Raw genomic sequence first — 12371 nt, 5'->3', positions numbered from 1 at the left:
TAAAATCTTTAAAAAAAAAAAAAAAAAAAAAAACTAGCCCGAAAGCAGTAACAGCTGGAAGGGCTGGTCTGCACATGCTGGTGGTCGTCACCAGTTCCATTCCCGACAAGGTCATCTACTTTCTAACAAATGTGTGAACCAAATTACTGACCCGGCCAGCCGTGACCTGGCCACACGTAAGGTAGCTGCCCTACCTTGGGTGGCTCAAGCAGGAGTTCGTGAAAAGATCCAAGTCTTCCTCGGATAGCTTCCAGAACACTCTTGTTGACTGAACAAGCCGAATGACTCATGCCTGGTGGGCAGATCTCTATATGGCCTTCAAATCTTAAAACAAAGCAAGTTAATTTATTATAATTTCAAAACAAATTAAGGTGTTCCCTATCAGCATGTAGGTAGATCCATAAAAGCGACATAAATATGATGAGATCAACATTTCTGGAGCGATAGGAAGAGGGTGTAACACAAGCTTGCTGGGGAGCAGCCACAGGACCTGCGACCCACAGGCCTACAGTGTCAGGGGAGAAGTTACATGTGATTTCTTCCCATCCTCCCAAATCTTCTAAGCTCTTTATACCTATGATACTAACAGCAGGTCTCTAGAAACATGGAAAGCAAAAGGGGATCAGATCCCTGAATTGGAGGGCATACCACACTGTGTGCCATTTGGGATGCTGACAGTCAACAGGCCTGTATCTGTTCCATACAGTTTTCCTTGGGTAACCAACACTGTTTCCTGCTTAAAAAGTGTAAATCACTCTTCCACATAAAGCTCACTCTGCACTCATTTTAATCTACTCCTGACAGGAGAACCCATTACGAGTACAATGAGACGCACAATCCCAATGGGCCTTAATGACCACATGCGCCAAGGGGTCTCGAAGTGGGAGGAAGGACCTCAGAAGGGGAGAGGGGGGTCCTAAGAATGTGGGTGTGGCGTGTCAGCTGGGAATCAGGGCAAACCAGTAGCCCAGGACGCAGCCGCAGAGCCCCAGACTTGGATCCCTACTCACCAGCTGTGCGTTCCACTACGGACACCGGGAGCGTCTACATGGTCTCTCCCGGGCCCACCGCGGAGGGGTGCGCTCATGCAAAGCTGGAGAGCAGCTATTAGGACCATTTCTGAGAGCATTCCACACGTGTAGACCACTTCTAACTCAGAGCTGCACGTAGTGGCATTCAGAAATTCAATGGAATGGAAAAGGGGAATGGAAAGGACTTTTGCTTTGGTGTTTTTTAATGTTTAGGGGTTTTAGAAAATAACTGATGTGGCCCAATACAGCTTTTATCATAGTTTCTATCCAGGGAGCCATGCTCAAAAGTTCTTCACAAGGGCGCCTGGGTGGCTCAGTTGGTTGAGTGACTGCCTACGGCTCAGGTCATGATCCCGGAGTCCTGGGATCGAGTCCCACATTGGGCTCTCAGCTCCATGGGGAGTCTGTTTCCTCTAGTATTTTAGTTCATCTGGAACTTATTTTTCACACAAAACAGGTACAGATACGGTACTTCTCAAATGGTGAAACAGTTTCTAAACCGCATTTATAAAAAATCCACATTTCCGGGACGCCTGGGTGGCTCAGTTGGTTGGACGACTGCCTTCGGCTCAGGTCATGATCCCGGAGTCCCGGGATCGAGTCCTGCATCGGGCTCCCAGCTCCATGGGAGTCTGCTTCTCCCTCTGGCCTTCTCCTCGCTCATGCTCTCTCTGTCTCTCTCTCAAATAAATAAATAAAATCTTTAAAAAAAAAAAATCCACATTTCCCGCCTTATGTGAAAAAGCATACAGAACCATATACTAGAATTCCTCAAGCACTCATACAAACTTTATTTGTTCATTTAATAAATACTTCATGAGCATCATTTTCTACGCCAGCTCTGACTCAGGCGCTAGCCAATATCCGCAGTGTGGAACGAGACTTACACGGCTGCCTCACCGCCATGGTCGTTCAAACAATGATGCAAATGTAACGCACAGGAGGCCGCTTAATCACTGGTACACTCGGCATCTCCTGGCCGGTCTCACACTTTCACTCCTCCAGATGCGTGTAAGAATTCGCCGACTCCAAAACACAAACCATGTTGATGTTTCCAAGGAGGACTGCGTTCAATTCAGACCGCGTTAAATGTGGGAAGGCACGAGAAACGCTGACTGTCTTACATATCAGAGCGCGCTCCTTTTCGCAGCCGAAGGGCCATCTTCCTGCTGGGCCACAGCCTCTTCACCCGGTTACCAGTTTAAGGACACTCTGGGTTGTTTACAGTTTTGTGTGATTATGGAAAAGGGGAAATAAACATTCGTTCACGGTCTTGAGGGATACGTTTTCCTTGCGACGATACCTAAGAGACCTCTGGGTAATACAGTGAACGGCCACGGAACTCGGTACGAACTGCGGAACACTTTGAGAGAGTGGTCATGTGACTCTCCGTCCCCAACAGGAGCATGCGAGGCTTCCAGCCCTTCTCCGCGGTCCCTAGCACTGAGTACTCCCTGTCTGGCTTGTCTGACTTGGTTGTGCAGCGGGCAGAATGGTGCCCCCCGCCCCGCCAGAGATGTCTACACTAATCCCTAGAGCTTGTGAATGTTACCTTGACTGAAGATGTAATTAATTAAGGATCTTGCAATGAGATTATCCTGGATTATCCGGATGGCCCCTAAATGACATCCCGAATGTCCTCAAAAGAGAGGAGAGACAGACACACAGGCAGAAGGTGATGTAAAGATGGAGAGAGGTGGCCACAAGTCAAAAACTGCCAACAGCCACTGAAGCTGGAAGAGGCCGAGGATGAATGCCTGCTAGTGTCCCCGGACGCAGGTGGCACAGCTCACAGGGAGAGAGTAACTTCTGCTGCTTTAAGCCACGGTCTGTGGTAATTCGTTACAGCGGCCGCAGGAAAGAAATACAAGTTCAAAAGGTGCAGCACAGCATTTCAATGGGGTTTTAACTTGAACTTCAGTAATGACAAATGACAGCCATTTGTCATGTATATATCTGCTGTACAAATACATTTTACTCATTAAGTGCTCAAATCTTTTGACCTTAAAAACTGGACTATTTTCCTTGTTATTAAAGTTTTGAGTGTTCTTAAGTCCTTTCCCAGACACATGATTTGGAAATATTCTCTGACAGTCTGTGGCTCTGACTTTTTCCTTTCACAAGTTTTTTTTTGTTGTTGTTAAGATTTTATTTATTTATTTGACAGACAGAGATCACAAGTAGGCAGAGAGGCAGGCAGAGAGAGAGGTGGAGGCAGGCTCCCTGCGGAGCGTGAAGCCCGATGCGGGGCTCGATCCCAGGACCCTGGGATCATGACCTGAGCTAAAGGCAGAGGCTTAACCCACTGAGCCACCCAGGCGCCCCCACAAGTTTTGTTTTTTTTTTTTTAAAGATTTCTTTATTTTAGGAAGTGTATGTGTGAGAGTGAACAAGAGAGTTCCAGCGGGAGGAGGGGCAGAGGGAGAGAAATCCTCAGGCAGACTCCGCACTGAGCACAGAGCTGGAGGACATAGGGCCTAATCCCTGGATCCTGAGACCACAGCCAGAGCCGAAATAAAGAGCCGGATGCTCAACCAACTGAGCCGCCCAGGCGCCCCACAACAGAGTCTTTCAAAGAGCATTTGACAGGGGTGCCTGGGTGGCTCAGTCAGTTAAGCCGCTGCCTTCAGCTCAGGTCATGATCCTAAGGTCCTGGGATCGAGTCCCGCGTCGGGCTCCATGCTCAGCCGGGAGCCTGCTTCTCTGTCTCTGCCTGCAGCTCTGTGTGCACACGCTTGCTCAAGCACTCTCTCTCTCTCTCTCTCTCTCATTCTGAGATAAATAAATTTTTTTTTAAAAGAGCATTTTATGGAATCCACATTATCAACTTTTCTTTTATGGGTCCGGCTTTGGTGATAAACATCTACGAAATCTCTGCCTAACATAGGCCATGGACCTTCTCCTAGAACATCATAGTTCTGGGATTTACATTTAGTCCTAGGATTCATTTTGAGGTAGCTTCTGCATAATGGGCAAGATACATACTGAGGCCCCTCACCCTTTTTCCTGCAGATGGACGTTCTAGCACCATGTGTGGAAAAGGCAGCTCTACACTGAACTGTCTCCCCATCTCTGTCGAAAACCAACTGACCACATACCACAAGGGCCTGCTCCTAGACTGTTTTGTTCAGTGATCTGTGTGTTTATCAGATCCGGATAGCCTTAGATCAGAGAGCGCCAGTACTCCATTTCTGCTTTTCTCTTTCAAAACTATTCTGGCTACTGTATTTCCTTTGAATTTCCATGTAAGTTTTAGAATGAGCTTGCTAATTTCTACAGTAACTCCTGCTCTGATTTGGACTGGAATTATACAGACACTCCAGATCAGCCTGGGGAGAAGTGCCTCCCACCAATACTGAACTTTCTAGTCCATGAATGCAGCAGCTCTATCTACCAGGCACTCTTCCAGCCCATCGATACTGAGCGGTGTATCTATAAACAGATGTACATCCAGCTGTTTTGTTTTCTCTGTGCTACAGTAAACGGTATTTCATAAAAATTCCAAATTCCAGTTGTTTGTTGCTATTATAAAGAAATACAACTCATTTTGGAATACTGACCTTATTATATCTTATAACTTTGCTATATTTACTTGTTAGTTCTATGAGTTTTTTTGTGTATTTTTTAGGATTTTCTATGAAGACAATCCTGACCTCTGCGAACAGATTCAGTTTTCTATCTTCCTCTCCTGCCTTACTATGCGGGCTGGGACTGGCAATGGTGAAGATCCTTGCCATGTTTCTTGATTTTAGGGGATATCATTTCAGTCTCCGATCATTAAGAATGCTATCAACTATGGACTTGTTTTTAATGGAAGCCTTATCAATTTCTAAGATCCCATCCATTACTAATTTACTAAGAGGTTTTCATTATAAAGGAATTTACTGAAATGACTGGTCTTTCTTCTTGAATCTGTTAATATGAGTTACACGGACTGATTTTTTTCACTGAGACTTTATTTTTACAGAGCAGTTTTAAGTTCACAGTAAAGTGGAGGGGAAGGTACAGAGATTGTCCCCACATGCGCATAGCCTCCCCCATTACCAACACTCCGTACCTCACCCCTAGAGCAGTCTGTTTCAATCACTGAACCCACCAACGACGCAACATAATCACCCAAAGTCTACAGTCAACCATCACGGTTCATTCTTGGTGTTGAACATTCCAGGGATTTACACAAATGTACGACGACACATACCCATCACTGTGGCATCATACTATTTTCATGGCCCTAAAAGTCCTCTATGCTCTATTCATCTCCCCACTGCCAACCCCTCATCTTTTCATGGTCCCCACAGTTCTCCCTTATCCTGAAAGTCATGTATTTGGAATCATATAGCTTGTAGTCTTTGCACTGGCTTCTCTCCCTTAGTAATCTACATTCAAGGTTCTTTCGTGTCTTTTGAAGGCCTGACAGCTCATCCTTTTTGGCGCTGAGTAATAGTCGTTTGGCTATACCGCGATTTATTTACCTACTCACCTACTGAAGGACACCTTGGTTGCTTCCAAGTGTTGACAAGTGTGAATAAAACTGCCATAAACACCTGTGTGCAGGTTTTTGTGTGAACATCAGTTTTCAACTCCTTTCGGTGAATACCAAGGAGCTGGATTATATTTAGTTTTGTGAAAAGCTGTCAAACTGTCTTCTATAGAGGCTGTACCATTCTGCGTCCCCACCAGCCACAAATAAGAGTTCCTGTTAATCCACAATCTTACCTGCCTCTGGTGGTGTCCATCTCTGGATTTTAGTCATTCTCACTAATTCATCTGGGAAGGATGAACAAGCCTCGCATTCCCAAGATAAACCACAGTTGGTCACGATATATTGTCTTTTTAATACACTGCTGGATCTAATATGCTAATACTTTCTTGAGGAATTCTGCATCTAGGCTCCTGCGGAATTGTGGTAGGTTTCTTCCCTGTAATATTTTGGTCTAGTTTCCAAGTAATGATGGCCTCATAAGAGGAGCTGGAAAATGTCCTCTCTTCCATGTTCTTGAAGTTCCTTAGATCTTTGGCGGAATTCACCAATGAAGCCAATCTGGGCCAAGAGTTTTCTTTGTTGGAAGCTTTTAAATGGGAATTAAATTTTGCTGACAGGTCTACAGCTGTTTACGCTGTACCTATTACTTTCTGCAGTGAGCTCTGGCGGTACTACTCCTTTAAGGAAGCTACCCATCCCTAAATCACTGAAATTGTTACCTGAGCTGTTTACAGTATTCTCTTATTGTTCTTTTAATGTCTGTGGGAATGCAGTTATTCCTGCGTTCTGCAATGAGTATCTTTTCTACATTTTCTTCATTAATCTGGCCGGAGATTAACTGATTTTATTGACCCTTTCAAAGAAACCGCTTTTAGGTCTCACTGATTTTCTGCATTATTTTTCCCTTCTCAATCTCTTTGATTTCTTTCTGCTCTTATCTTTATTAATTCCTCCCTTCTGCTGGCTATGGGTTCATCTGCTCTTTCTTCGCTAGTTTCTTAAGGTGGGAGCTTAGATCGCGGACACAAAACTCTGTCTTCCCTTTTTTTTCCCCTGTCTTCCTTTCTTAATGTAAACATTTAATGGGGCGCCTGGGTGGCCCAGTGGGTTAAGCCTCTGCCTTTCGCTCGGGTCGTGATCACAGGGTCCTGGGATCGAGGCCCGCATGAGGCTCTCTGCTCAGCGGGGAGCCTATTTCCCCCTCTCTCTGTCTGCCTCTCTGCCCACTTGTGATCTCTCTGTTAAATAAATAAAAATCTTTAAAAATATATATATATACAAACATTTAATGCTAGAACTTTCCTTCTTCTACTTTCACTTCATTCCACAAATCCTAATGTGCCCCATTTCCATTATCAGTTAGTTCAAAATATTTTCTCATTTCTCTTCATTTCCTCTTCGACCCTGGGGTTATTTATAAAGTGTGTTGCTTCATTCCAGCAATCTTTTTTTATTGATTTCTAGTTTAAACCCATTATGGTCTGAATTAATACTGTGTATATTATTTTAACTCAATATGGTTTGTTTCATGGCTGAGACTCTGGTCTACCCTGATAGAAGTCCCATGTGCATTTGAAAAGACCGCGCACCATGATGTGGCCAGGGCAAGGCTCTGCAAGGGTCACTCGGGTCAGCCCAGCTGCCATTGCTGTCAGGGTTCTATATTCTCACCGGTCTTCTCTGCAGATGCTCTCTTCATTTCTATTAGAACTGTTCCCGACTGACAGAAAACCTGCAAAGGTGGTACACAGCATTCCCACATAACCCGCACTCGGTTTCCTGTTATTATTATTGTACGCTAGTATGACACAAGTCACAGTAAACCACGGGTGATACATAAAATCCACACTTTATTCAGATTTCCTCAGTTTCCACCTGCAGCTGCGCCTTTCTTCATTTCGGAGCCCGCCTAAGGCATCACATTATATTCAGTTGTCATGTCTCCTTCGCCTCCTCTTGGCTGTGACAGATCTCAGGCTTCACTGGTTAGGTATTTTGCAGAATGTCCCTTCACTGGAACTCGTCTTACGTTTTCCTCGTGATCACAGGGTCTCTGAGGCAGAGACCACAGGTAAGATGTCATTTTCACTACCCCATGAAAAAAAGTGCAAACTGTCAACAGCACTTAGTGCTGGCTCGTCACTTTGATTATCCTGCTGAGGAAGTGTTTGCCAGAGTCACTGTCAAGTTGCTCTTTTTGTTACCTTTCCACACAGAACTCTTTGGAAGGAAGTCACAGCGCGCGGTCTACACTAAGAGGGCAGTTTAGTTCTTCCCCTTTGAGGAGGAAGCATCTACATGAACCATTTGAAATTCTTCTCCAGAGGACATCTGTCTCTTCTCCTCCATTTATTTATAACAGTATGAGCCAGTGCATATTCTGTACTTTGGGTACTAAAACAACACAGCTTTACTTTATTGTACCAATTATTATGCTGTCGTCACTGATTGTGAGAATCAGCTTTGGCCAACGAAAGCTCTTTCAGCCGGCTCCTGTGTTCCTCTGACATAACCCCTGCCACTTACGTGGCAGAGTTCTGTAGGGTTTTTAATACTTCCTTATTTTTGTACTACACGATGCTCTAGGCTCCTCTTGCCCCCATCACAGGAATGGCCATTTCTCCAAGGAGCTCTGGTTCCTTTCCCTGGAGAATGGTGTGAGAAACCAAGATCTGGGCACTCACCCTCTTTTCCAGTGGCATATCATTACTTCCAGACCCTTGTAGGCCACAAACCAAGTGTTTTTGGTTTAACTCTTCATGGTTCAGTGTAGATAATTTCTAATGTCCCATTACTGATACTTTCCTCAAGTTGGTCCAAGTTCACCAATAAGCTCCCAGGCATTCTCCATTTCTGCTGTGGTTTTTAGTTCTAGCATTTCCATATGATCTTCCCTCACTCTGCTTAAAGCCCCCACCTGTTTACATACTGTTCCTTTTCCCCGCAATCTTTTAACATATTAATCAGTTATTTTAAATTCCCCTGTCAGACAGTTCCAGCACTTTAAAATCTATTTCTAAGGACTACTCGTACTCGTAGTTTTTTGGGATTCTTTTTATCTTGTTTATCTTTTTGGTTGTTTTTGATTGAAAGGTGGGCGAGTTGTATAGGGCAGTATAAGCCAATGTAAACATTATTTCTGGAATGAACACATCTCTTTCTCTCTACACCTCCAGCATAGGGTTTAAATCAATCTGAAGTCAATAGCTGAGCTAGGTTTGCTAGAACTGATTCCCCTCAGTGTGTTACAGACTTCAAATGTGTCTCAAGTTACTTTGTATTTATAGATAGGGCTGGTTTGCCAAGTTTCTCTCCACATCACACTTTAGCTTACTCTTAGCTGAAGCTCTTCCCTTTAGGCTTGTTCCTGAGCCTGACAAAGCTCCCACCCCTCCCCGGCCCCACCCCGCACTAGCCTTTCCTCCGTCAGCTGACTGCTGCTGTTACTGGAATGGGGGCAACAGGGGGAAATGTGTTGTTTTGGGTTAGCCTGTCTTAGGCAGCTAAAGGGTCCCTAAGTCTCACTGACCCTCCTTCAGTGGGGATCTCTAATTGTTGGGGCCCAGAATGTATCCCTGCCTCTCTCATGGCCTCGAGGATTTTTTCCTGATCCCTTCTTCCCACTGCAAATGGTCTTCACCTGTGTCTTTATGACTACATGATTTGCTTGGTGGCCCAAGAGCTTCGTTCCACAGGCGCTAGGGGAAGGATTATGGTGGGGACATGTGCATTTCCCCTGAAGACTGCTGCTGTTTCCTGAGGCCCATTTCCTGAGGCCCATTTTGCAAGGGACACTTTCTCTGGTCTCTCAGCCTGCCACCACCCCCACCACCGCTTCCCCAAGAACAGCTTACAGGTGTGCGCAAATTCCCCCGGCATCTAGAACTCTCAGCTGTCTTTGCCCTCCTTGTCCCCTAGGGAGGTCCGGGAGTGGCCTAGCCTACTACTGTTGTGCATTTATAGAAAACGTACGTGAACTCTTAATTTCACTAAGATGAAAAATGAAACTATGAAAGTACCCCAACTCCTTGGTGTAAGGCAAGAGCTAATACCATCTCCTTATTTCTTGAGTTTTATTAAAATAATCTAAAATGTATTGTTTTTTCCCAACACATAACTTATTCAATTATTCATTCTGAACATTTAACCTTCACATTCATGAGTAATTTTCAAACCCTATCCATTTCATTTATTACCACTTTTATAAATATTATTCCTTTAAGTTCTTTAATATTTTGTTTGGTTTCAGTCGAGTCCATCTTCAGGTACTTCCCGCCGGGAAAGAAGCCAGATGGAACGCTGAGGTTGCTGAGGTCACAGAGGCCAGGGAAGGCCTGCTCTGCCCGCACGTGTCCCACAGTCAGCAGCAGTACGCCGGGGCCCGGTCCTGCCCTCTGCTTTCCGTCTTTATTTAGCTTCACATACGAGATGCCTGGTAATCTGATTTGCTTTGTGGTTAACCCATTTTTTCTTATCCAGATACTTCAAAGATCTGTCCCTTCTTCTTGGGATTCATAAATCTCATCGGGAAAAGCCTAAAATCTGAGCACTTCTCCCCCACCCACACCCCCCGTTTAAATTTAATCTTGCTTGTAGCATTTTGTCACTTTCTGATCTGAAGACAAGTTCCTTCTGGTCAGAAATGTCCTTCTACTGTTTCTCTTACTATTGTATCTTCTCCGCTCTAGATTGTATAACTGATTCTGTGTTTTCTTTCTTCCATTTGCGAAGATGTACCTTTTTTCTCAGATTTATTCCCTTCTCAAGTCAGGGGAGTTGACAGAAGCCTCATGGCACCATTTCAGGTGCTTTCACCTGAGGAGATGGTACAACGGCCGTGAAGCACGAGGAGCAGGAGGACAGGCCTGCACCACCTGATGAAGACCTTAAAAGTCACCGGTAACATTCTTTACAATAGAGTTTGCAGGAGAAGATGCAGACACGGTCATAACTGCAGACACAATCCCCAAAGTACAAGATCTTCAAAGCACTGCTCCCAAACTGCCTTCCATTGCCGCTGACCAAAGACTAACCAAACCGGGAACAAAGGTCAGGAATTTGGGAAACGGAATGACTGTGTTCACTACTTTGCCTGAAACTAGTATGACACCATGAAAAGTACATCCAGAAACCTTGGATGGCCGGGATTTTCATATGCTGAAAGCAGCCTCCTCTGTCCTCTTCACGCCCTCTGGTTGGCTGGACAAATCTAACAGTGAGTGAGAAAATACAAACTCTAATCTCTAAACCACATATTCTTGGAGCGCTCACATATACCCACCTCTTCAAACCCTCATGCTCCAGGGAACAAATCAGGAAATCCTGACAAGCTCTAAGTGAATTAGCACTGGACATAAATCACAAAGAGTAACATGACCCATGTCATCCGGCTGGTCCAGGGCACATACACGGGAAAAGCAGACCATATTTCTGATTCTGAAACACTTGGCCCAAATTTCTCCTTCAAGATTGCAAGCCATCTGCCCACCCATTTTAAAGCAGCCTCACGAACCGCAGGGCCCTTACATGTGAAATCCCTGAAGAGCCCATCCGAAGACTCAAGTCAGCATGTGCAGAACAGAATCACAAGACAGAAAGCATCCCTGAACTGCCACCTGAACAGGAGAGCACAATTCTCTTGTGTTACACATTTTGTTTATGACACCTCTTGTTGTAGCTGCCTTCTCGTAGCTACTGCAAATACCCGAACGCCGCCAGTGCACGGCGCTCACCAAACACTATCTTCAACCGTGTCCCTACAGCCCACCTCGGATGAAACTAAGTCGGAGTTCTTACGGTGGAGACATGCTCAGCACCTGCAGTTCAAGGGCAAGAGACCGTAGCTTATCAACCAACAACTTTTATTAGTTTCTAGAAAATCTAAAAGCAAAGCAAAATGGCTCAGCGTTTGTAAGACAAAAGGAAAGCTTACGTGGGCCGCCGCGTCTCCAGCAAAGTCAGCAGTATCTGGATTGCACTGACTATGGCTGATTCATTTTTCTCCTTGTGGAAAATATTTGATAGAAGCTGCTCTATAATTTCTTGCCTAGGGAAACAAATCAACAGTCAGGTGCTAATTGTAACATTAATTAACAGTAACGTCAGAGAAAAAGAGCATGGTAGCAGTAAGGCAAGTACTCTACAAAAGCTCAACCCCACTTGGGCATATCTGTTTCACTTAACATTTTATTTTTAATACATTTATTAAACCAGACAAATGATCCTGCTTATTCCAAAATCTAACTCTCCCACATGTATTCTCCTACTCCCTCCCCTCAGCAGAGTCACCTGGGCCCTGCTTGCCTCCGCAGATCTTGTCAGAGCCAACAAGTATTTCCAGACTGGAAGTCACCCCCCACTCCGATCAGGGTGCTGGTGGTGGCGGCTGTGGGTGGTCAGAAGATCTGGAGCTCCTCACCCCACAAGATGAGGGGAATTTTTCAAAAAGGCTAATTAGAACCCATAAATGTCTTCCCACAAAAGCATTAATGTATAATTAACTAAGATCTAAAACACGTAAAAGATCAATTGTTGCATTTCACCCTACAATTAAAATTTGGTCAATCAAAATAACATGGCGGCAGGAAGCAGATCTGCCTGAACTAGAGCCAAAACATTCTCTACAGGCTCTTCCCATTATACACTCAAGGCCACGATGACTGTAAGACACAAGGGTAACTTGTCAGGTAAATTTATATGGACATTCTCAAGGAAGGTCTCAGTGTCTTAGGATCTTGGGAATTTTCAGAATCCGAGTGGTTGGAAACCTGGGACCGCCCTCACAACGGGACACACAGCTGGGCTGCCCCTGCTGCTCACCCAGCAGAGACGCCAGCCACCCCACAGTACAGCTGTGT

At 44.9% G+C, this 12371-nt stretch overlaps 1 protein-coding gene across 13 annotated transcripts in view; it reads right to left on the bottom strand.

Annotated features, from left to right (window-relative positions):
• The window catches only part of PPP6R3 (protein phosphatase 6 regulatory subunit 3), a 142109-nt gene that overhangs the window by 45833 nt on the left and 83905 nt on the right, over window positions 1-12371 (bottom strand). For all 13 annotated transcript variants that reach the window (XM_047692687.1, XM_047692686.1, XM_047692697.1 and 10 more), the window contains 2 exons: window positions 11447-11560; window positions 195-324 (listed from right to left, as the gene is read on the bottom strand). In XM_047692687.1, coding sequence (XP_047548643.1) covers window positions 195-324; window positions 11447-11560 — 244 coding nt within the window. The remainder of the gene's footprint in view (window positions 1-194; window positions 325-11446; window positions 11561-12371) is intronic.

This window comes from Lutra lutra, chromosome 10 (genome assembly GCF_902655055.1).
Source record: "Lutra lutra chromosome 10, mLutLut1.2, whole genome shotgun sequence".
Classification (NCBI taxonomy): domain Eukaryota; kingdom Metazoa; phylum Chordata; class Mammalia; order Carnivora; family Mustelidae; genus Lutra; species Lutra lutra.
Note: the sequence above shows the minus strand (reverse complement) of the source record. Positions and strands in the feature narration are given on the sequence as shown.